Below are 26,270 nucleotides of genomic sequence, written 5' to 3'. Positions count from 1 at the left end.
GCCTGCATAGTACTGTTGCTCGTCTGTCTTTCCAAAGACACACTCATCAGAAAGCTGAAAGGTAGAAGCCACAGGTGAACACGGGGGCCAGCAGAAGCCACAAATCAGACTCTGTCTTCCTGTGGAAGAACAGATCAGGGTACATGCGCAATTCAGATATTATGTTGCTTACCATCCCAGGGAGAAATAAAGGATGAGTTCTGTACCTGGAGAGGGCCAGAGCCCCAGGATATGCTGGCATTACACACCAGTGAACCCATGTGAATCTCAAAGGCCTCATAGTATTGAACGGGGGGTGCCTTTGCTTGCTAATGCTTTGTTTGTATGTGGCAGGAATAGGACAGGTGCAAATGGCCTCAGACCTCCTCCACAGCTGAGGAATCCTATCCATGAAATCCACCATGGATTCAATCTACTTCAGCATTGACTCAACTCCAGAGCTAGGAACATCCTGTTGTGAGGAAACACTCCTCCCTGCTGGTTGCAGATCGGTCTGCTTCTTTCAGATGTATGACAGTCTGAGGTATCAGTTTACACTAGGAAACAGGACCACACTCCTGGACCACTTTTCCTTTCATCACTCTCAGGCATGTCCTCCAGCTCTAGAAAGGCGGCCTCCCCTAAACACAATTTGTGGGCTGCCGTTGCATTCCCACACGGATCTGCTGACACAGCTCTTCTGGTAGTGCCTAGTAGTACTGAGCTATGAACTCCACAGCATCCACAAAGCACAGTGGGAAACGCCAGAATTTTCCAGAATGGGAAAGGTCATGGCAAAGAGGGTGGGTACTCATCATCATCATCATCATTATTCCACTGGAATTCCACAAAGAGATCAGTCTTATATAAAGAAGCTGTATTAGCCCTTATTTCTGTATTAGCACAGCTTTCCTAAAGAAAATACTAGAATGTTAGTTAGTTAGAATATTCTTTGCTATTAAGGCAATGGTAAAGTGCATAAAATCTGTCAGAGATGCCCTAGACACACATGACCTCTGCAGCACGGACTAGATGGTGTACAGTACTCCCTTCAGGTTAGGTATTTCTGCAGCTGTCCCCAGGATTGTTATCCGTCACAATTTTTATGTTGACAGAGAGAAACTCCTGCCTCCACCCTTCCTGAACAAAAAGCTGCCTCTTGGGCACCAATAGGGCAGCAAGGAAACGCATTTCCACCACGCACCAAACTCGGTGCCGGTAACGCTGCCAAGCTTGCATCATTCATAGTCTTGCATCACACTCTAGTGGGGCGGTGGGAGCCGGGGAACAGAGTCCTCATATGCGCCGGCGGCTCCTTAGCTAGCCGGGGTGGGGGGGAGAGAGAGCGGAAAGAGGGAGGCGCTGGGCACGGCCGCTCGGCACGCCCTGCCATTCCTCCCGGTGACGGGACGCCCTAAGTCGCTTAGGTTTCTGCAGCCGCGACTCTTCCGCCGCGCCTTGAAGCCTTCTGAATTCCTCCGCTAAGAGCAAAGCTGCCGTGCCGGGACCGCCGGCGGGTGGGCGGGCCGATCACAGTCTGCTCCGCCCGCGGCAGCCGGCGCTCAAGGGCTCAGAGCGCGCTGGGAGAGGCGGCAGGGCGGAGGAGAGGGGTCCGCAGCTACCGTAAGGCACCGCGGGGCGCGGGTGGTGGAAGGGGGACCGGGGATGCTCCATCGGAATCGCCGCACCACCTTCGTGTTGCAAAGCCGACACCGCTGCGGGGTCCGGCTCCCGGGGGAAGCTGCAGGGCCCAGGGACGAGGTGGCCCCGCAGGGTTGCGGCGCATCCCGTGCTCGGGCGGCGGGGAGGGTCGCTCGGCCGCGGGGAAGTCCCCGGGGTGCAGTGACGGGAAGCGACCCGGCGAGGGAGGGGTGCGCGCGAGGGGAGGCGGCCCGGCGGCAGAAAGCCGCCAGGAAGAGAATGGCGACAGGTCGCTTTCGCCAGGGAGGAACTAGAACGGAGAAGACCCGCGGTTGGGCTTTCCCTGCCCGCCGCTTCCAGCCGCGCCGAGCTGCTGCGTTTGGCCGCCCGGCCGGAACCGAGCGGACGCGGAAAGGGAGCGGGGGGGGGGGGGGGCGGGGGGGGCGGAGCAGCGCTTCCCTCCCGCGTTCTGCCTAAGGCACGGCTAACCTAACCGCGGCTGGACAGGGTAGTCCGCTCTGGGTACCGCACACGAACATATGGGTTTCTAAAACCAGAACCGACTGTGCCACACCGGTACCGGTGCGAGCCACCGCGCGGACCCCTGCTTTCCCTTTTCACCCTCTCTCGTGTTTCCGGGTTTGCCTTGGCCTCTCCTCGCGTTCGCACGGGATCCGTTCCGTAACCTGCTGCTGATCAGTGTCTTTTTCTTTTTCTCCCCAAAAGGGGAAAAAAAAAAAACCCAAACCAAAACCCACAAAACCCCACACCCCTCAGTGAAAAGATACAGCAGAACCTGAGTGGAAGGGAAAGGTTTAAGTGGAGTTGGTGACTTACAGCAACAGAGTTGAGATGTACTAAAGCTTTTGAAATATCTTCCCTGCGTGCAGTATTTTTGTCCGTACCCTTCTATTTAGTTCCCGTTAGGCCATACCAGCTTTGGTTCCTGTTTGTTATTCCCTTCCTTTCCTGATTGATAACCAAGTGGCCGCAAGTTCTGGTGCTAGAAAACTTTTTCACTTTCTCCACTTATACCGTGTAACACCTCTCAAGGACTTACGTGCTATGTCATTAGACCAAAAGGGCACCAATTACTGCTTGATCTTTTTTGTATGATCGTGCCAACGTGCTCAGTAATCCTCCTTAACCGTCTGGCCAAGACAAGATCTGCAGCAGATCAGTGCATTACAACACATGAAACCGCCCAGTAATCAGGTGCGGTGCGACTTAATGACCAGGTCATGATTGTGGAGAGTTTATGTGCCCTTTGGGGGTAAAACAACCTAACCGCAGTGTTAAAAAGAAAAATGCTACAAACCCACTTAATACGTTTTTTGCCCTCTCTACAGAAAATCTAAACATGTTAGTGGGCAAAAATCCAAATATGTTAGTGAGCAAAAGTATCTCTTCTAGCAGCCATATTCTCATGATACATGTTGGCACTTGTTACATATGAACTCACACTAATACGGGTGTTCTGAACACTATATTAAAGAATGGTTTATAATCAATCAAGCATACAGGTTAGAGCAACATCACGGAACACAAAGCCCTAGAAATAAGGTCAAGCTAAACCCAATTCTCTTAACTATAAGTACCATTACGTATCTTTTTTTCTCTTACCAACAGATATGTAATGTCTGCACTGGTGTATCCTAAGTACATGAGGATACATTTGAATTACCATGTATCTGAATAAAAAGCAATAGGTTTAGAATGGACATGAGCCTTTGGGCTTTCCTCCTCCATTTCTTAATCATTTGACAAGTCTAGGCAATGTCAGCCAACACCTTATCCTAAGTAGTATACCAAAATAAGTAGTCTTTTCTTGAAAACCTGGCTAGAGACTGCTATCCTCTGGTATCTATCAACAAAAATCTTTGGGTTTGAAATAAGTCTTAAGATCAAAGAGCTTCTACTCAGAGTACCTCACTACTCAATAATGACAAAAAAAAAAAGACTGTCATTGTAATGGTAGAGCATGCTCAGGGACGACAGTTCCATCCTACCTCATGAGAAAATTCCCTCTGTGGAATGTTACCCAGCTCATTTCAGTAGATATTTTTTGATTTCAGAAGTTACGGATGCTTCTGAATTTCTAAGCCTTCTCTTTACAGTGATTATGTGCTGCTTGGTAGGAACAGGTAGTAGCAATATAAATAGGAACAAGGTCCTATACTGCAGTTTGAGGGATGGCTGGGTTTTGTCACGTTATGTGGTATTGAATAGCAACCTCAAGCTATCAATAGTTCTAATGCAACTTTAGAGATTCATCATTCAAAAAACACACATCTAATTTGCATTCACAACAAAAGCACGTGCAGTTCTTACTACCTACATGCATAATTACTCTTAGCATGAAAGAACTACATAGATATGTGACTTTGAACCAATTATTGAAAGTGAGACACCAAAGAAGCAAGATATTAGCTGATGCCATCTTAAAGCCTCACAACTGAATTCAGGCCTTTGTACCTCTAGCACCCACCCCAGTCACACAACAGTCAGTAGCACCACCCCACGAAAGCTGGAGAACCATCAGCAGAAACTTCGGAGTGACAAAAAGCCCACCGACAAGAGCAGCAGTAAGCATTCTTGGCAGTACCATGAGTCACTTGCTGCACAGCTATACAGGAACTTAAAAAAAAAAAAAGCAAAGCAAAAACAAACCCACAAGCAAAACACAAGAGTCTCCTCTCTGCTAACAGCTGTTGGGCACAGCAGAGCTTACCTGAATGAATGCAGCCATATCCTTGCTCCTGTGCTTGTAATGCAGGCTAGCACTCCAGCAAAGCTAAATCTACCTCCTTTCAAAGCCAGGAAAACCAAAGAAGAAAACTCTGAAGAGAGCACACTGCCTATCTATGCAATAACAGCTCAAAGGGTATATGTACACTTGGAAGAGGAAGCTCTTCCTTTCTCTCTTCTACATATGCAGCCTTTTTTGGTTTTTTAATTAAGTTTACCCTCTCCCATTTTGGCTTGTCAGTATTGAACTGACCAGACAGTTCCCAAATCAGCGCACAAACATCCCTCTTCCTACAGACACCTACTTTCTATAGACACTTTCTCTGCCTCCTCAGCTCCCAGACTCCAGAAAGAGGCTGCGATAATCAAGCTGCAGCTGATGTTGATAGCAACATTAAGCAACCTTTTCAGTTAGAGACTTGATGATGCAGGCTCACAGTAATTTACAGGAATTAGCATTCACCTGTTGGTTTGAAAAAATTGGGAATCCCTTTGCCACACTATTTACAGCTCTTAATTACCAGAGGAAGCCAATCTGCTGTTGCTGGTACTAGCACTTTGAAATTGTGCCTTTCTACCAGCTCTGTGTATCTATGTCATAGTCATCCAAGAAGACTGGAAACTGAACAGCCCTACTCTTGGATTTTGTCTTTTTTCAGCAAATTCTTTCCTTAGCTGATGTGAGGTGCTCAAAGTAAAAGTTCAGTGGGGAAAAAAAACAGAGCTTGTGGCTTGCACCTATGTTAGCAAGGCAGCTTGCTGGCATGTGCCAAAAGTACCAGCTGTCTAGCTTGCTTTCAAGGCTTTTTCCTCCTGAGAGACATGTTAGGTAAGAGAGCACCACAGCTTTATCAAAGGCTAAAAATTATTCTGGTATCCACTGGGGTTTACTTGTCTCCCCATTTCATAGGCTCCCACAAGCTCTCTTTTGGTGCACTTAGGAGTTAATACAAGCCTTCATGTTCTTTGTTCCTCTTCTTTTTGAAACATAGGGGAGAATTTGCCTTAAATCCTACCACAGTCCTTCCTGGTGCTTGACTTCTTAGATTCAGACAGCTGTGAAAGTAAGTTTTCCATAGAAGCTGTGTTTTTTGTTTCACTTTCAGGAGAAACCTTTTGTTTCTTTGTTTCAAGCTTCAAGCAAACCTTTAGAGCTGGTTTTGAAAAGATGCCTAAAAAGTAGCTTAGAGTTATACTGGGTACCTGACAGGCCCCTGTTCAGGCAATTTAGGAAATGAGATACCTATCAGAATCATCAGGCACTTCCTGCCTTTGGGACAATAGCCCTTGATTTTTCTGGGTTTCAGATTTTGTAACTGTGCAGTGTAGTGACAGTTCTGATCTACTATGTATTATATGGATAAAACCTATTTATTAACAGCACTTTGAGATCCTCGGGTAAAGAAATGTTTTTACGTTTACTTAATGTAACTGTAACAGGGTGACAGGATAAATCTTTGTGATGCTATGACAGCCACAGCATCTTTGGTTTCAAACTGAGGCCCTTTGTTCATAAGGGTGACAAGAGTATATATTTGTGTCCCACTCCTTTTACAGGCACTTATTTAGTGGAACAGCTAAATGCTTGATAATGACACTTCTTTTTTGTCCTTTGTACTACAGGTACAGAAGCACTAAGTACTTGATTTTGTTTTAATAGCTAAGCCACAAAGACTGCAAACATGTACCTGGAAGACATCTGTATGAACACCCAGGAATTGTCTGAAATAAGAAAATTAGATGCTGGAGGATTTGGAACAATTTTTTTATGCCATCATGAGAAATATGGAGATGTAGTATTAAAAAAAGTGTATACAGGACCTGAACGCACTAAGTAAGTTACGGATCTTAGATCTGATTTTTATCTTTCCATTGGTTTAAGGAAATCTCCAAACTCAATGGGGATAAATCTAAATAAAGTGTAATAATTTCAGATCTTTGGATTCTGGAGATACTGTATGGAGGAAAATACTCTTCAGAGAATATTAGCAAATTCTTGCAAATTTTCCTCGTTTTTTTCTCTCACAAGCCAACTTTTTAAGTTTAACTCATTGTTCCAGTGAGGTTCCTCTTTTCTATTGCAAGATTAGCACCACTGTGAGTTGTTAAGAATTGGGGGGACTCTTGCACACTTAAGGAAATGCAGGAACTCGGTGGGCACATGATATTTTCAGGCTTGCAGATCAATTTTCAATACAGTTGTCCAACTGTAGGTGTCCACTAAGAACACAACACACGTATGAGCGATCAGCAGGATTCTAACCCCCCATATATAATACAAGAATATAACTCTCTCCCTTGAGCAAAAGCAGAGTGAGCCACACCCTCTGCTTTAATTCAAAGACTGAATCAGCTCTTGATTTCAGTGAATTCAGGTCCCAATGCAGCTCTACTACCTCACAGCTGTAGCAGTCCTAAATCTTTACCATGAGTCATTCACGAGAGAGAGACAAACCCCCATAGAATCAACTAGGTTGGAAAAGACCTTTAAGACCATCAAGTCCAACCATTATGTTCTACTCCTTTGGGTTATGATACCTTTTTTTCTTTTCCCAGCAGAAGGGGAATTAAGAGATTCTAGTAGTTTGCACTTCAGTGACAGTGTGGGATGAACACAGTTAAAACGTACAAGCCTGCCAGCTTTATTTTGTGTATTTCTTTCTCATTACACAGGCTCATAAGTTTCGTATTCCTTAAAGTATTGAACCAAAAATCTAAAGCAAATTTATAACTGAGCGTAATGCAAACAAACCAATCACTTTCTTCTCTAGTACTGCAGAGAAACACAGAGGGAGAAAGCATTAGCAAGGAACATAGTCTCAAGATTTTCTTATATCTTTTTGCCTGCTGACAAAAACAAGAGCAACAGTAAAAATACCACCCCTTCTTCTATTTATTATAATGGGTACCATCCTTCTTAACACACTTAGTTAGCTCCCAGATGCATATCTGTGACTATTCATGGATTATACCAGGGCCCAGACAAAGTTAGGCTTTAAATTCGTCCTAAACTGTTAGTAAGTGTTATGATTAAGTATGTGGATGGATCCCCCATAATAAATCCATTTTGAATGTGAACCAGCCCTTTGGGAAAGAGATCTGTATAGATCCCTGTACAAGAGGTAGTGGAGTGATTTGATCCTCTTGTCCAAAGCCCTGCCTGATTCCACCCCAGTTCAGGATGCTTATGCACTTTCTGAAAAGCAGGCTTAAAATCAGACTGAGCACACAGTCTCTGTGCAAGGCATTTGAGCAGAGACTTAGAGAATATAACCTGACATGAGCAAAGCTGTATCAATTCAAAACTAGGGGAAGGTGTGGTTCATCTTACAGTGGATCTAGGGATTTTGACATTTATGGCCATCGTTTTCATTATGAATCAACAGCATTTTCATCCCTGTGTTCTTTCTAGCCTAGCATCTAAGTTCAGTGTGATTTCTGTTTTACAGTTATAAGGCTTCCCTCCTTGAAGAAGGCAGTATAATGCACAGACTACAGCATGAGCGTGTGGTAAAACTGCTAGGTATCATTTTGGAAGATGGAAACTACTCACTTGTGATGGAGTATGTGCAACGAGGGAACATGATGAAAGTGCTACAGAAAGTGAGCAGTGAATTGCTTCATCCCCTGCTCTTCCTTAGGGTTGATAAGATACTTAAAAGGGACAGGTTGTTACTGCTACCCTAGAGAATGGAGTCTTTAGATCTCATCCTCCTTTCTGTGTTAGAGCCAGTGGCAGCCCTGCCTTCTCTAGAGACAGCAGAGGACAACTGTAGCTTTTCTGTGCATCACAGAAGAGCAGACCACAGTTATAGATATAGAATATAGATATAGAATAGTTAGGGTTGGAAAGGACCTCAAGATCATCTAGTTCCAACCCCCCTGCCATGGACAGGGACACCTCACACTAAACCATCCCACACAAGGCTTCATCCAACCTGGCCTTGAACACTGCCAGGGATGGAGCACTCACAAACCCCCTGGGCAACCCATTCCAGTGCCTCACCACCCTAACAGGAAAGAATTTCCTCCTTAGATCCAACCTAAACTTCCCCTGTTTCAGTTTTAACCCGTTACCCCTTGTCCTATCACTACAGTCCCTAGTGAAGAGTCCCTCCCCAGCATCCCTATAGGCCCCTTCAGATACTGGAAGGCTGCTATGAGGTCTCCACGCAGCCTTCTCTTCTCCAGGCTGAACAGCCCCAACTTCCTCAGCCTGTCTTCATATGGGAGGTGCTCCAGTCCCCTGATCATCCTCGTGGCCCTCCTCTGGACTTGTTCCAGCAGTTCCATGTCCTTTTTATGTTGAGGACACCAGAACTGCACACAATACTCCAGGTGAGGTCTCCTGAGAGCAGAGTAGAGGGGCAGGATCACCTCCTTTGACCTGCTGGTCACGCTCCTTTTGATGCAGCCCAGGATATGGTTGGCTTTCTGGGCTGCGAGCGCACACTGCCGACTCATGTTCATTTTCTCATCGACCAGCACCCCCAAGTCCTTCTCTGCAGGGCCGCTCTCAAAGTTATAGGAGTTTAGGAAATTTGCTAAAGAAAACTGCTTTTGTAAATATGGAGTGACTATAGAATTGTTTTTAATATAGGTTCAAGAAGGACCTTAGTTCTTTTTTACCATGGCTTGAGCAGAGGTACTCTTGGAACTGAGAAAGAACCTTTTTTAAACACTGTTTTTTAATTTGATGGTTGTAATACCATTTTTTATTAGATAGTACTTGTTCTTTGTTTTAGCACTCGCTGCCTTTGTCAGTGAAAGGGCGTTTCGTGATGGAGATTATAGAAGGAATGCTCTACCTGCATGAGCAAGGCTTCATACACAAAGACCTAAAACCGGAAAACATCCTTGTGGACACAGACTTCCACATTAAGGTACTGGTTAGAATGTAAATGGAGAAAGCTGGTGATCTGGGTTGGAAGAACACAGTTTGACTGCACTGGTTAGTTTTCCTGATTGGAATATGAACTCTTTTGTACTCTATCACTAAGAGAACATTATCAGTGGATCACTGAAGTATGGTGGCCTATTCAGCATCTGAGATCTGCACAATCTTCCTGCAACTGTGGGGGAAAAAAAAACAAACTAATGGTATTTAAAAAAATGAATAATATTGTTGAGAATTGATGAACAAAAAAAAAAAAAGTACAGCTAAAAAGAAAAAAACAAACCTTTATGCACAGAGATTGAAATGAAATAGAATTTCTTATGGATCGGGTCTTTTGTTCTTTATTGCTGTAATTTCTTCTCCTGCCTTTACCTCCTCCTCTTTATTCTTGTCCTTCTTTTGCCTATTACCTTTTACTCTTCTCTTCCTCTTTTTTTTCCCTTAGTCATCATTTTTAAGTGACAGCCAGCAGCTACAAAAAAAGCAGCAGGAGACTACTTCAGAGAATGGTTTATAATCCTGTTCCAAAGCCCTTCTATTAACTTTACTGGGCTTTTGGATCAAGACATATAGATATAGAGCCTACTGCTGAATAAACCTCAGTAGAATTTGCAGCAGTCCTCATCAGATGTCCTGTCTTTGGTCAAGGTGAGTTGCTGAAGTAATCACCCCATTACAGTTTGAAACTACGGAATAAGTTCCTGTGAAGAGCGCTCGGTCATTTAATATTTCTTACATTAGTGAGTGAGAAGTTGTTTTACAAGGTTAATATAGTAGCACGTCCTACTGCAATATGAGCAGCATGCAGATAAGAGGTATAAACTCTATTTAAAAACAAACAACCCAAAAAAAACCAACAGCAACAACAAACAAAACAAAACCCAACCCAGCCCAAACAAACAAACACAGTGAACCATCATGATCTGCTTTACATGTAAACTGGATGATTTTTTTTTGTTTCAGCTTATATGGACAGGACCAAACTAGGCTATCATCACACTGCATGACAAACTGAACTGGAGCTCAGGATCAAATTCAGACTCAGATCAGACTTAAGGAGCTTGATCAAAAGTATAATTTAAGGCAGTTGTTGTATGATCTATCTGCTTGAATGTACCTAACATTGCCAATATTTATGAAGGGCAACAGTTGTTCTAGGAAACTGCAAATGTGGGAAGATTTACATAGTATCTTCCTCTAACACAGTAGACCTCCTCTCACTTACAGACATGAACTTGGACTCCTAGTTCCTTAGCAGGATGTCACTTGATTTTTCTCTTCCTCTGAATATATGACTTTTAAATGTAGCCCAAAGTTTCAGAAACTCAAGGGGACAATAAGCTGGTTATAGGAGATGAGAGAATAAACAAAAGCAAGTTAAAAGTGAGGCAAGGTGCCACCTCAGTATTTTTCACTTCTTTTTTTCTTACATTCATTCATTTTCCTTACAGTCATTCCAAGTAGGTTAAATTAATAATGAAGGTTCACCTAATGGCTCCCTATTGGCAGTGATACTTCATTTAGGATTCAAAAAAATAAAAAAGGCAAAGTTTGTTTTCCTTTCTTGTTGCGTTTTTTAGCAGTATTTCATTTTTAGAGAAGTTATTACCAGCTATTCATTACCAAATTGAGCCCTGCATGAAATACTTGTTTATTGCCTCTTCATCATGGCACTAGCTCTGATGTGTCTCATTTTTCAGATTGCAGATTTTGGTTTTGCATCCTATAAGAGCTGGAGTCAGCTGTCCCGAGAAGAGACAGGCCGACGGAAGCAAATCAACAGTGTTTGTCACTACAGTGGTGGCACTCTTTCCTATATGGCCCCAGAGCATTTAAGCACTATTCACATAAAACCTGGAGAGAAATCAGATGTTTACAGCTTTGGCATAGTGATGTGGGCAATTTTTGCTAACAAAGAGCCATATGAACGTAAGTTACTTCCAAAAGGATGCTATCATAAAATGAAGTTACAAATATTAAGCATTTAAACTTATAAAATTAAGATTAGTAGATTAAATCACCTATGCCTAAGAACAATGCCTGTTCTTTACCTCCTGGCCAGTAAAAAGCATTAGTTGCATCATTCCGACTTCTAAGCATAGACAAGAACATCTAAATTAAAATCCTGGCATGAGCCCAATCTATTCACATCCATATGTTGGGGGCATAAACCTGCATTCAGTGGCAGAAGTTATATAAGCCTCTGGCAGGCCAAGATGGAATCTTTGATGTTACTCTTATTTTCTGAGGTGAACTAGTTATGTGTGGTTTTTCTTTTAACAGGAACAGTCACATAGCCAGTTGTCACTTCTCACCTGTGTGGCACAAATTTCTCAACATGTAGTAATGTGCTCATACAGAGCAATAGGAGCAGACTCTGGAATTCCAGAGTAAAATGTTTATCGTTTTGAATAGATTTTTTGCTAAATGGCTAAATGTTGCCTGTGTGGCCATCTTTGTGTACCCAGTGCAAAGCATAACTGAGATACAGGTTCTGTAGAACTAGATCCATTACTCTACTTATGCTAGGTATGTCTTAGATATAAAAATAAATCCATCCATCTTAAAATAAATCTCCAACCCATGGAAGTTAGGGCAGAGGATTCAAATTCACTAATGTGAAAGTAGTAACTGTAACTCAGACATCTTTGAGATCTTTTACATGTCCACAAACACACATGGAACTGCTTCATATTTTCTTTCTTCACTATTTCTTTTACCTATAGAAAGGTAGCAAAACCCATGATCAGAATTTGATTTCATTTTGCAGATAGTATAAATGATTCTCAGATTCGGTTTGTCGTCGAGCGTGGAAGCAGGCCAGACATAGAGGAGATCACTGGTAAATGTCCAGTGGAGATTATTGACTTAATGGAACAATGCTGGAAACAAGAGTCAGAGAAACGGCCAACCTTTGCAGGTAAGGCACTTCTTTAGGATTCTTTTTGTTACTTGTCCATCAATAGTTTGTAATGTAGTAAAACAAACTTGAGTGTTTTCCTCCTAAAATACAAGTTTTTGCTTTGAAAACAGAAATATCAGTTCACATGCCCAGTAAAGCATGCTCCCTGTACCCCAACTAAAAATGGGTTCTGGTCCAACATTTACAGATTTGAGAAATACTCGTGAGTGGATAGAGCTAAGATATTTTATACTTGCTGATAATTTGTCTTTAGCATAGTATAATCTTCCTGCTGAAATTTACAGAAAAGTTGACATCAGAGGACATAGTATACTTTGGCTATGACTGAGAAAATACCCTATTGAAACTAGCTTCAAAATCTGTCTGGTTTAGCCTTCCCTGAGCAATACAACGGTCTTTGACTAGTTAATCAGCCTTTCTTATAGTCAGATCCCAAAACACTTGTAGTCAGTGAAAGTCTTGCCTAAGGGGGCTGGGAAGGAGACCAACAGCATTCAGCAAATAAGTCAAAATTCTTTTAACTCCTCTTGCCTCTTCTTTCTGTGTCAATACATGGTGCCAAAAAAAACCAACCAAACAAGCAAAACAACAAACAAAACAACCCATAAAACAAAAGCCTCTATGCATAACAGGAAACTGAGGTTTGGATTTAGCCAGGGACATCAAGAGCTTTGTATACAACAGGCATGTACTTAAATACTCAGGGGAAATTTGTATAACAGGAGGAACCCATCTACTATTTCCATATTTAACCTGCATAATCTACTGCTAATGGATTGAGTTTATGCTTGCACTGGGTCTTAGATTCTAATTTTCCCATATGCAAAATACCGATATTTACCATGTTTGCAAATTATTTCAATAATTCCATCTTTAGCAAAGACGAGATAATTGTTTACCAAATCACTGAATGCAATTGAATGTAGCTTATTTCTTAAAATATAGTCACCAATCTTTTGGCCAGTCAAGTCAAGGAAAGGAGCTGTCAGACGCAAATCATAGACAGGGAGCTTTCACCCTGAAAAGCAACACACCAACAACAACGACGAAAAAAGTCAATAGAAATCATCCTGTTCTTATTACTATATTAAGGCTAAATGAGCCATGTGAACAGATTCCAAATATATATATATGTCTTTCCTGTTTCTGGCTTCATCCAAATCTTTATTCAATCTTTATCCATCAAAATTGTTAACGGTATAAATCACTTATTTTCTATTGGAAACCACTTTCACATAGTTCTTTCCTTTTTGCAGAAATTAGTCAAAGATACAGTCCATTTTATTGCCAAAATCTAGAAAACGATATTGGACCTGATCTGGAGAAGTTAAAAGTGAGTAACTTTCCAAGCATTTTAAAGTGTTAGTTCACCATAACCCCTCTCTCCAATCCCAGTTATGTCCAGATTCTGTCACTTTGAGACTGATAAGACTTGACAGACCTGATTTCCTTCTGTGATTAAAATGGCTGGATTTGGGAAGAAGGGGAGAGCAGTGCATGTCATTTATTTCAACACTTCCTCCCAAAATACTCTTGTATCCAAGTTTGGATGTTGCTGTCTGGATGGGCAGATGAAAACAGGTTGGATGGTGAGTCAGAGAGTAGTGGTTAGTGGGTTGTACTTCACCTGGAAGCGACTAACAACTGCTGTAGTGAAGGGGTCTGCTGTACCAGGGCCTTCCCTAGTTTACTTCTTTGTCAGTGGCCTGACAGCAGTGATGGAGCATACTTTTGTAAGGTGTGCAGGTGACACAAAACTAGGAGGACCAGTCAATATAGTCACAAGGGCAAGGCTGCCAGCTGCAGGCTGGAGAACCTGTGAGATTCAGAAAGGACAAATGCAACATGTTGCACTGGAATAATCCCTGGCTTCAGTGTCAGCTTGGGTCTGCCTGGCCAGGGAGCAGCACGGTTGAGAAAGACCTTAGGGTAGTGGTGAGCAGCTGCCTGGGCACCAACCAGAGCCTCGACAGCAGCCAGGAAGGCCAGCAGCAGGAGGAGATAAGCTCAGCACTTGTTAGTTCTGCCATATGAGTTACAGCTGAACGACCAGGACTGTCTCAGCCAAACTTGCAATATCCCTTCATCCTGCCTATGAGGAGTTTATTGAGAAGATAGAGCAAGCTCTTCACAGCAGTGATAGTAGGAGAATATGAGACAGTGGACATAAACTGAAACAAAGGAGATTCAAACTGGATATAAGAGGGGGAAAAAAAAAAAAACCCCAAGCTGTCCTGTGAGGACAGCCAAGCAGTGGAGCAAGTTACCTAAGGAGGTTGTCCAGTCACCATCATTGGAGGGTTTCAACACCCAACTACACAACTCTGATCCCATAAATTACCCTGTTTTGAGCGAGAGGTGGGCCTGAGATCCCCAAGGTCTGTTATCACCTGAGTGACACTCTGATTCTATGACAATACTTTGCAAAAGCTCCTCATATATCCATTAAGTTTCACTCATTCAATAAAATGTTATTCCTAGAGATTCAAAAGTGGCAGAATCTGACAGACACTGCACATAAAAAGACCTCTGTAAATTCTTGGTAATCTGTGTACTATATTCATTCAGCCTGTTTGAGAGCAGGAAGCTATACCGCAGTAATAACAGGGAATATTTTGAGTCAGATGTTTTTCCTGAGTATCCAAGTTGGTTTCTCTTACTTCTCTGTAGGTTTATAAATTATGATAAAGAATGTTTTTCTGACTGAAAACACAAGAATGAGAACTACTTGGGCTGATTTTGTCACAGATTTTTATGAATTTACTCACTTCTGTAGTACTGACAGCTGTCAGTGAGAACTCCTGGCATTACAATTTTAATCTTTGCAGTGAAATAAGGCTCAGATACCCAGTCATTTTAAATAAGAAAACAATTTCCTTTATGAAACTGTTCATTTACAGTTTTCTTTAAAGTGCTTCCTTCTGTCACCAAGTCTGCAATTGCGGAAACGAAAGTTTCTGGTTTGGGGAACACGTGATGTTTGTGAAATACTAGTGACTGTTGGAAAACACAGTAGAGTTTTGCAAAATAAACCTGATGGAACAAATTTCCTGGACTGATTTGACCAAACTAACTCACAATGTGAAGTATATACATCTGATTTATGATAGTGACCCCAAATCAGGGTCATGGCTAATTATACTAGCTGTATTAGCTCTGTGCAATATACATCTCAAATTATAGGGATCAAAGGACTCCTTGAAAAATGGGCCATGAATCTATTACTTTCTCAGGAAGGAAAGCATCCATTCTGATCAGGGCACAGAATGCGAGTACTGCGTCCAAGGCAAGTGGTGATTGAACTGTTAATACAGCTTCAGTAGCAACATGAGTTGGAGGGTTGCACATTGGGCATAGCCCCCCACTAGCGACTGTAGAAGCAGAGTCCACAGCCTGGTAACTAAAATGACCACAGAGTCACAGAATGGGTGAGATTGGAAGGGACCTCTGCTGGTCATCTGATCCAATTGCCCTGCTCAAGGAGTTCAGTTATTCGAGAAAAATCTGAGGACCTAAGATTATAATGTGCTTTAGAATGTTATCTGTTGCTTTCAGAAGTAAGTAGATTTTTGGGGGAGGGAGGGACAGGGGACAGGAGACAGGAGGGAGTAGCGGTTGTTGCTTTTTAATCTGTGAAAGTACTTCTTGGGTTTAATTAAAAAAAAAAAATACTACTTTTAGAACTAATGAGTAAGGAGCACTGAAGGAAATAGAGAATTTTTTTTCAGGTAAAAAGATTTACTTCTAGGGAAGTCTGAATAGTGGAAATATCAGAAGATTAGAAGAAGAATGGATTTTGCTTTCAATCTAGTGAAGTGAGGATGAGGGTTTACAGAAAGGAAAATGTACTGCTTATTTCTGAAGATTTGCTTTAAACTCCTTGTTCATAATACTCTTCATAAAAGTCATCATGGTCATACCTGAATGTAAATCTTTCTCACCTCTTCCCTATTGATGAATATACTTGAAATAAATATCATCCACAGGACAGGGTGCACGTTTGCTACCTTTACCTCAGCAGCATCTTCTCACCAAGATTGCTTGCAAGAAGTCTATTAAGTAAAAGACAGACAATCCAAATCCACTGTCTCTGGGTTAAGCTCATAATCATGTAAGGAAGGGTATTGTTTGGCCAACTTAGAGTATTGTATTCTGCAGTTGCATTGTAGTCCTTCCCTCTTCCGTTGAAGAAAAGATTGTGCCCATCATAGCAAAGCAATGGGTATTTTTTGTTAGGCTATGCTCTCTGCAAGGGTATGGAATCTTTTTCCATACCCAGATTCCCAGTTTCCCAGATTCATGGAATCTGTTCCTCCCAGTCACTTTGCTGTGAAGCTGTGCTGTTTCCTATTCTGCAGGAACTCCCTTTGGTTAAACTTTTGCCTATAAATTCTTTCTTATATGCAGAAAATGTGGCCTGTGTCTGACGAACTGCTGGATGAGATGCAGTCCCTTCAAATAGATGCTGTAGCAGAAAACAGAAGTCATGCTCAAGCAGGTATGACACTTACTAACACATCCTTATTCTGTGTATTCTGCCAAAGATAAAGTTGCGTACATGTACAAAAAAAGTGATCTTACCATTAAGGGGTTATGAAGAGACTTAATTATTCAGCATTTGAGAAAGAATTGTAATCACTGAAAAGATTAAATTTGATGCCAATCTCCCAAAAGTCATACATAGATGAATTTTCTCTCCTTTCGTATTTTCCATCACATCTTGCATGAGTTGCATGTTTCTTGGTTTTATAGAGCTGTCTTACTAATATGTGATTATATAGTTATAGTTTTGTAGAAATGTATCTGGAATTTTTTTACCAAGGTTTTTTAATGGCAAAGGATATAGGATCATATTTGCAACACTGATATACAAGCAACAATATCAAATTCAGCAGAAATTAGATCCTAAGTTTGCTCACACCATTTGAAAGACATGAAATGAATAATGTTAAACTGTAACATACAACTAATAAGCCTTCCCCAAAGCTAAGTTTGCCATAACTGTTCTTCAGTAGAACTGATGGACTTTGTAGGGCAACACTACTGCTATTATTTCAAAATAAGTACAATTACATTTCCCTAGCAGAAATAACCACGTATGGCTGCAGCAGAATGCGTGTTTTAAGTATGAAAGGCTTTATTGTGAATCTACAGTGCTGAAAGATACTAGTTTGACAGCCCGTCAGTCAAAGTCAGGTTTTCCTCTCCAGTTAATGGACATTACTCAGATAGTGGTAGTGAAAGATATCCCACAGGATCTGTTCATATATCTCAAACTTGCCCTGGAGAATGGATGCCATGTAGTTTACGCTAATACTGAATTGCTAATAGCTATCACTTTTGATGAGGTTGTGTCTGTATTAGATCATTCATCCCACTCCCTTTCTAGGCAGCAGTAACAAAAGAAGCAGAATGAGTCAGACTGGAGGTGTACTAATATAAAGACATAAAAAGGAACTAGTCTGAATTCATGTAATTGGGGATGGAGGGATGGGACACAACAAAGTTCACTGACATTATCTGTGCTAAATAGAAGCACATACATACACTTTATTCCAATTTTACAGTAGTCTATAAGAGTTCTTTGCTTTAGGCAACGTACATTGCCAGACAACCGTGCCTGTACATTGTGCTGACAACTGTGAAGCTTTCAGAGCTTTTTAAGGAAGCATCTGTAGTCCTACCCTACACTACAAAGAGTAATAAGAAGATTTTTAAATTCTTTTTTAGTCTTGGAATGCTGCAGCACGATCCAGATCATAACTCAATCTAGTCTGAGACTGAAGTGGAGCTTTCTTTGATAGTGAGAATTAGTTTGAAGGATGTAGATGACAGATTATTTTATCTGGTAGGCATTACTTGTAAAAGTGTATTCTTTGGGACTATAAAGAATAAATAAGACAAAAAGGATTAATCACAAAAGACCCAGACAGGATATTTTACGTAATGATTTGCAAACATGACTTAAATGACAAGTAATTTGTGCTGTATGAAATAATACCTATTACAGTGGTTATTTTCCATCATTTTACACTCTGATTTTGCACCAATTAAATCTCAGTTAATGCCAGTGGAGACACAGCAGTAAATCAGACCCTGCAAATGCCTCCAGGAACTGTTTATTTCAGTGGCTGAGAACTTGATGTCAGTATAAATAGAGTATGCAGTGAATTCTGACACCACTTAAGTAAGTGGGATTTTGATACCAATAGTTTAAACAAGCCTATACTTCCTAGATAAAAGCTTGCAATACTTCTCTGTAAAGGCATTCTATATAATAAAACACAGCTTCTGCTGGAAGTGATGATATATTTAACCTTTTATATATTACCATAATATTAAAGGTAGATTAATAGATTCTAGTGTCATGACAACAAGCTATATAATTGCATTTGGATGTATTTAAAATATTTTCGTTTTCTCCCTTTCAGATCAGCCTAATTCTCTACACAGTATTCAAGGTTCCATGACCAGTGAGGTTAATGAAGCCCTGTTTGCTGCCTCCCCTGAGAACCAGCCTGTTGAGAGCTGCGAGACCCCATTTACGTCTGCTGATAATCTAAACAGAAAACTTCAGCGTGAATACAACTACCATGCATATGGGAGCTGGATGGATAAAGCAGTTCCTCCTGTAGTATACACCCCTGAAATGAGAGAGGAAGAAAGGAGACAACAAGTTTCCTATGATCCACTTGCAAAGCCGTTTCCTATTCCTCAATGGAGTGAGCTGCATCCCAGAGCTGAAAAAACAAGATTAAACACTAATCCATGCATTTGGCCAGCCTCAGTAACACCAAAACAGGGAACTGTAGATACTTTTCATGGGATAAACCCTAAGGGTATTCTAATGGGAAACACAGATGCTACCTATGGCTTGTGTTCACCCAGTACCTTTAACCCAGGTACACCTGTGCCTGAATCTGGCCTAAACTCGCAATCACAAACCAATGTAAACTGGTATCCAAAGAACACAGACAACGATACAGGTGAGATTCCTCCTCCTCCAAGACCTATGTTTCTGAAAACACACTTACTCTCTAAAAATTAAGTGTTCAGTAGTGTCTTGTAGTTTGTGTAACACTTGTTGCTAGCAGTTGATCTCCAAAGGGGAATTTATTTCATGAAGTTCTTTGTCTGCTTGATGTTACTTCAGGTTGCTAAAACACTATCTTTGGCTTCGTTATGCTACTTTCACTGATTTCAGGCTGTCAGTTTCAAGTGAACCATTTCCAAAGCATAAATGTAATAGAGAAGCATCAGACCCAATACCTAACTTTTCAGCTACCAACCAAGTAATAGCAAATGGCAGATACTGCTACGGCAGATGCTGCTACAGCAGCTACCAAAACAAAGAGCTGCTAGCAGTCATTCTAGGAAAGCAAACGAGAACTATTGACTCTCAAAACTGTTAACATTCATACCATAGGTTCTGCTTGTGCAAAAACATCATTTGCAGCATTTCAGAAAATAAATGGGTATTTTAGCTTGATTTGCAGAAAGGTAAGAGACTCTTAAGCTCAGGGGCCAACAAGGAGCTGAGGCTCATAACCGTTTTCTCCAGAGAGATGTGGCTGGTGCTGGTGGGGAGCTTCTGTTGGTATTTGCTAGTGAGCTGTGGCATATAAATGTGTGGAGACAAAGAAAGAAGAGAACACTAAGCCTTGGCAAAAAGTGTAAGTAAAATGGCAACTAGAGACCTGTAAGATGCAACTTTCGGGAGCTACAAATGAAATACATTAGCCTGTTCCTACTAGATATTGGATATTTTTAGTGTGGTATTCTTTTCCAGATCATCTCACAAGAATGCCTAGCTGTTTACAGGCAGAATGCCACAAAGGTGTTATTCTGTTACATTATGCAGAGGCTGGGATTAGTTATTTATGTGAGTTTATTTATTGAAATGAATCAGAGCTGTCATGCCAGAAGGCAGGGATTAGAACCATCAACATCACTAATAAAGTGAATTCTTATGTTTGAAATAAAAAATAAAAGAGTTATTATAGGGAGGCTGCATGGAATAGCATGGTAGATACTGGACTTAGATGCAGAAGAGCTGCATTACAGTTCTTCCAGTGACGTGTCAGGTGACCATAACTCAGCCACTCTTACTGCCCCAGCATAAGTTCAAGAGCTCATCTGCGAGCATCCAAAACAGTTACTACCCTGGGCTCGAAGTTATATCTCTGCCAAACATTGCTGCCACCAGCAGAAGATGCAGTGGTGTCCATGCCCTTGCTACAGCCACTCACAAGCAGCATGCTAATACAAACTGCAGGCAGTCTCAGCAGTAAGCAGTAAGAGCACACTTGGTAGTTCGGGATTTGCCAGTTTGAAGACCTGCTATGAGGCAGCTCAGTCCATAACTGTTGTGTGCTGTGTTCCCACACAGCTGTCCATTAGCCAGGTATTCATACACCTACATGGAAGCCCATTGCCCTCGCTGGGATCCAAGGGTGGTTAAAGCTATTAGTCAGTGAGTAGAACCCTGATAAGGTTATTGCTTTAAAAGGGTTATTCAAGGGGATATAATAATTTAAAAGCTTCTCACCTGTTTGTATTTAAGAGCACAAACTGTGTACTTACACTGTTACAAATATGTCAGTCATTTTTAAGTACAGTTGCTTTTTATTTACATAATGCTTTAGAAACTTTTTTTGTTTTCCCTCTCTGTTTAGGTAACACAGATTCCACTCCTTTCATAAGGCAAATTTTTAGACAACATTCTAGTGTGTCCAGAGCAAGCAGAGGTGAGTCCTGTAGCCTCTATCCGTCCTGGTAGCCAACAGGCTATGCATTGCATCCTGACCAGTAAAGCAGAAAACGTCAGGATCTTGAAATAACTTATGTCATTGCTTAATACCTCTAACCATAGCTGAAGTTATCAGTACAAGTATGCAAAACTAATTCCTGTTTCTAGAAGGACCTGTACGCACCATTAAATGTGTATTTGATGGATCAAGACAATATGTTTTTCTATCTGAAAGAGCTTTTAAAAACATGAAGGCATTGTAACATCTTCTGCACAGCAAAACCAGTCACTTTTAGATTAAATGTCAAGTTGCTGCAACTCTACCCAGCTGCTGAGCCACACATGCATTTGGGACACCTGTCCTTTCTTGTTCTGGGTTTTGAATACAAATCTCTAGCTGCAGGCCTTGTGCTGATCACCCTTCCCTAAGGCACAGGTCTCTCAACTGTCTTAAATCCCTGAAATTGTCCTGTCCTTTAGGAGTTGTTAATATATGTTTCCTTTCAAGACGTGTGGCTTGAGACACCCTGAACTCTTAATTAATCCTTTCAAGGCTTGTCCAAGTCTGCAAGTGGCTTACACTTACAAACAAAACTGGAAACAGTACGTTTCTCTCTTCTTGAATATAATAACCCAAACGTGACAAGCAAGCAAAGTATAAGAGGCTTGGGAAAAGAGGTATATAAGCACAATAACTTTTAATATTGACAAAGCATTTGTATGTGTTTTCATATCTTGTGCTAGATTCATTTTGCTACAGGTTAAGAAAATAACACACACATGAGATTTCTTAATTTTTTAGCTAAAAATATGACATATTTCCCAAGGCCTTCACCTAAAAAAAAAAAAAAAAAAAAAAAAGCAAAGCCAAACAAAAAAAAAAAAAAAAGGAAAGGATACAGGAATCATAATATTTTGAGACATGATAAAATGCATTACTTTTGTGCAACGTCTAGAAACTAATCATGCATACATAAAAGTATTTCTGACTAGCAGTTTCAGGTTAACAAATATTAAATGTATTTAATCAGATTTTCATGCACGACCATAGCCCAGGCTGGAAGTCAAAACACAGAGCTTGCACCAGTTACTAAGAAGGAGCAAAACGGCTCCTGGTAAACCCAGGACATCTACACATTGCAATTGAGTGTGTAACAAGGATATTTGTACATCTAATTATCGTTTTGGATGATTAAATACAGAGTTTGTGTGTCATTTTAAGTATCTGTACTTCAGTTTTATACCTAGGTTGTGATATTCACCATATAAACTACAGTTAGAACATTTAATGGATGACTATCTAAAAAGAGTTCAGAAAACACTGTCAAGAGAACAGAAAACTGATGTCATCCAACATGACTATTCAGTTTCATGTTATGTGTGAAAATCGGACAACTGTAAGCGAAAGACACCAAATTAGGTGTTAAGGAATCATATACAAATAAACTACAGATGCAAGCTCATGCAGATGCACACAATTTAGCAGTGCAATCAGTGCATATTGATATTTATTGCTGATGATTCAGGCCTTAAAATAAATGAGTAGCATTTTTTGGTAAAGCATCTTGGAAAACATTCTAGTCTTGCCTTAGAACCAAAAGTACAGAACGGGGCGGGGGGGGGGGAATTAAAAAAAAAGAAAAAGAAATGTTGTTGAAACGAACACTACACAAGTAGTGCACTGTGAAAATAGATACAACTCAAGGATACGTTCCTAGATAGCAGAGATGAAATAAACTGTGGAAGAGAGATGCCATCAAGAGAGCATAGTATAACATGGAGTATAGAAACTTTATGAGCAAGTAGAAATAATTTTCTGTAGTGTCACATAACTTCAAAGTCACAACTGTAAACCTGAATGTACGTCTATGAAAAGTAAAGCTGAGAGGCAGAAGAAGTAAGGCTTTAAGATTAAAACAAAAAGTGCTTTCAAGTAAAGACTATCTTCTACAGCTCTTAGCCAGCAGAAAGCGAGGCTGCTACTACACATTCCTAAAGTGCAGGGAACTTCATTTACAGTCTAGTAATTACCAGCATGTAGGGCTTGGTTATGCCACTTTATCATAAAATAGAATAGGATTAGTTTTCACTTTGTGAAAGTATGTTTGTGTTGACTGCATAATGAAAATATGCTCGCAATTGCCAGTAAATGGCTATTTCTGCATTAAATGCAATAAAAACATTTAATCACTTCCCTTATTAGCAGAACTTACTTTCTCCGTACCTCCTTCTCATGTTCATTCTTGACATTTGAACAATATGCAGTTGATTATAAAATTGTATTAAAATTCCCTTATGCAGATGATTCAGTCAAGTACAACATAAGTAACAGTTCTGGAATTCAAATTGGATGCTACAATCACATGAAGATTGAAGAGTCCGGTCAAAACATCAGTACTTATCCTGGTGCTACAGAAGAAGCTTATAGGTATTATAAGAAAAATGGTGTGTTTGGTAAGAGAAATAGCTCCCTATTCTTGATGTATTCTCGCTATATATTAATCTGAAAATCATTTGATTTGGAACATATGAAAGCAGTACTGCTTTCTCCCTCTGATACTTGAGAAATAACTGTTTGGGTCCTTTTCTTCTACATGCTTGAGAGTGTATAAAGCAAGTAAGAGTTTGTGCTAATACTGTTCTGTAATACTGTGCATCTCATTTGTCCTGTAGTTTTATGACCTCTTACGAGATACCAGATACAAGTATTGATGTATATGCATCAAGAACAAGAGGAGTAAAAACACTCAGATTGGTAGAAGCAAGGTTAGGATTGATGGTCCTCACCTGACTTATCATTCAGGTCATGGAATATCCTGAGTTGGAAGGGACCCATGAAGGTCGTTGAGCCCAGTGCCTGAAACCACACAGGGAAACCTAAAAGTTAAATCAGATATCGGAGAGCATTGCCCAAATGCTTCTTGACCACTGACAGGTCTGGGGCTGCGACCACTTCATTCTGGTAGAAATTGGAAGATTCTGAAATTCAATTTATTTTTGTTGGTCAATACCAAATTAAACTATCTCTGTGTATTCCTAAGTAAACAAATTACTAGTGTCCCAGAATATAGAACATCATACAGACAACAGTCAGCTGTGTCAGAACTCTAGGAAGGAGCTCTTCAGTCTCACAGGTTTAAGTGACAAACTGTGATAACCTCAGATCAAAAAGCAAGTCCAGCAACTGACCTGCGAACACATGTGTCCTGAAGTGTTTCTTCCCTGGCATCATTGGGTAATACTGCCTTCAGTGAAATCCACTCCTGATTGTTATCACTAAAATTCTGTCTCCAGATATTGCCAATAACTAGTAGAACAGGTGAGACAGCAAAAGGAGCTGAAGAAATGTTAAATAATGCCATTTTCTTACACTTTTTGCAGACAATGAAAGTGCCGTGACTGATGAACATCTGAATCTAGTGAAAGAAAAGTTGGCCAAACAGTGGAAGGACTGTGCTCGCAAACTGGGCTTCTGTGAACCTGACATCGATGAAATTGATTATGACTATGATCGATATGGACTAAAAGAAAAAGTTTACCAAATGCTGCTTAAGTGGGTAATGAGGGAAGGTGCCAAAGGTGCTACATTTGGAAAGCTTGCCAAAGCCCTTTATGACTGCCAAAGACCGGATCTCCTTAATAGTTTAATGCAAATCAAAAAGGAATAAATTGACAGAGAATGGGGGGAAAATTAGGGTATTTTTTCCTGAAGACCTTCCAATAACAAGTAATAATTCTGAACAGGCTTTCTGGAGCTCTCTTTTTTGCACAAGCTTTTTGGAATAAGTTTTTTCTGCCAAGAAGTTCTCAGTGAATGCATCCTTACTGGATGTATCAAAAAGTTTGTGTCAAGATAATTGGTCTTCCAGAAGGATAAGCCAGGAGGGAGCACAGCCAGGACACCTGACCTGAACTAGCCAAAGGGATATTCCATACCACAGAATATCACGGTCAGTATATAAACTGGGGGTAGTTAGCTGCTCAGGGACAGGCTGTATATTGGTCAGCAAGTGGTGCATCAAGGTTCGGGTGTTTTTTTTGTTTTCTCTCTCTCTTTGTTATCACCCTTTTCATTATTATTATTATTATTACTAGTGTTAGTATTACATTATACTTTATTTTAATTAAGCTGTTCTTATCTCAGCCCACAGCTTGAGCCATAAACTCCAGCAGTTGAGAGTTAAAAGCAAAAAAAAAAAAAGATGCCTTCAACTTCTACGCATTTACAAAACTACATTCATTTTAATATGCTCATGCTCAATGTCTAACATACAACTGTAAAAGAATTTCATACCATGCATTGTATTCAAGACTGAAAATATAAAAGTATCTGATACAATTGAGTGGCCTCTGGGTATAATCAGCATAAAACCAACATAAGAGAGACTCAAATGAAGTGTTTAAACAAAGTGTGGTGGAACCTTATGGAGAATTCTGCCACGCATGCTATCATTTCTTCTGCGAGGTCTTTCAGCTAGCTGCCTTGGCTGTCTTAGTCAGGGGTGCGGCAAAACGACATGTAAAAGAAAAGAAACTTTAGCATTGGCATGCTACAGCAGTCTAACCACTGTTTCAATGAAGCAAGCTTTGATCACTTCCTAGGAAAAAGCAGTGACCTTTTTGCTGTCCGTTAAGTAGATCATTTTCTCTTTTGATCTGTATGTTGCATCAAACAGCTTTAAATAAACTATGCCACTTTTCTCTGATTGAGTTTTCAACATTATAATACAACAAATGAAAACCTTTCAACCTTGTAGATACATGGAAAATAGAGTAAGAAACTTAGAGTCTCTGAAACACACCCAGTCTTGTACATGGTGAGAAGGAGCTACAGGGAAACAAAGAAGGAAGGACGATCCAGTACAAGCAGGGCCACAGCAGAGGTAACTAACACCTGAGAGGGCTTTCTTCCCTGTGTCCTAGTGTCCTCTAGGCATTTTTCCACCCCTTCTCCATCCATACAGAGTACAGAAGAACATGCTCCTTGCAGCATGCCAGGTTTCCCTCCTAGCATACCAATGAGCATCAGGAGTCAGCAGACCAATGTTCATTTATTTCTCACCACAAAACAGTACCTAGGGAAAGTGCAGTTTACACTCTATCCTTAACACAGCCCCTGGGGAGAAGGGAATGGCAGAGTTAGGATCAGAACAAATTCCAAAGTCCAGAAGCTGTATTTGTGCTGAAGAAAGCATTGCCTGTGAGTGAAATGAAGGAGATTTCCCTCTCATCCTTTACAATGCTAAGTGGGTCACTTCCTTTCTCTTTAGCACAGTTTCCTTGTCTCTTTGGTACAGACACTAACTTCTGCCAGAACTAAGATTCGATGAGAT

The 26,270-nt window shown here is 40.8% G+C and overlaps 1 protein-coding gene across 6 annotated transcripts; it reads left to right on the top strand.

Moving 5' to 3' along the window:
• The first annotated feature begins 1,335 nt into the window (after positions 1-1,335).
• RIPK1 (receptor interacting serine/threonine kinase 1) lies at positions 1,336-25,643 on the top strand. 6 transcript variants are annotated; one of them, XM_065667452.1, is made up of 13 exons: positions 1,336-1,602; positions 5,361-5,432; positions 6,029-6,202; positions 7,818-7,971; positions 9,114-9,251; positions 10,966-11,194; positions 12,036-12,185; positions 13,445-13,521; positions 16,596-16,686; positions 18,620-19,174; positions 20,864-20,935; positions 23,239-23,365; positions 24,319-24,406. In XM_065667452.1, exons 3-13 carry the CDS (start codon positions 6,051-6,053, stop codon positions 24,323-24,325), a joined length of 1,752 nt encoding a protein of 583 aa, XP_065523524.1. In that variant the 5' UTR covers positions 1,336-1,602; positions 5,361-5,432; positions 6,029-6,050; the 3' UTR covers positions 24,326-24,406. The 6 variants fall into 6 exon arrangements, with proteins under 6 accessions (XP_065523524.1, XP_065523523.1, XP_065523519.1 ...); XM_065667451.1 differs by having other exon boundaries at positions 1,337-1,602; positions 23,239-23,382; positions 24,319-25,643; XM_065667447.1 differs by having other exon boundaries at positions 1,339-1,602; positions 23,239-23,391; positions 24,319-25,643.
• Positions 25,644-26,270: the final 627 nt, after the last annotated feature.

This window comes from Lathamus discolor, chromosome 2, assembly GCF_037157495.1.
Source record: "Lathamus discolor isolate bLatDis1 chromosome 2, bLatDis1.hap1, whole genome shotgun sequence".
NCBI lineage: Eukaryota > Metazoa > Chordata > Aves > Psittaciformes > Psittacidae > Lathamus > Lathamus discolor.
This window is presented reverse-complemented; position numbering and strand designations above follow the sequence as displayed.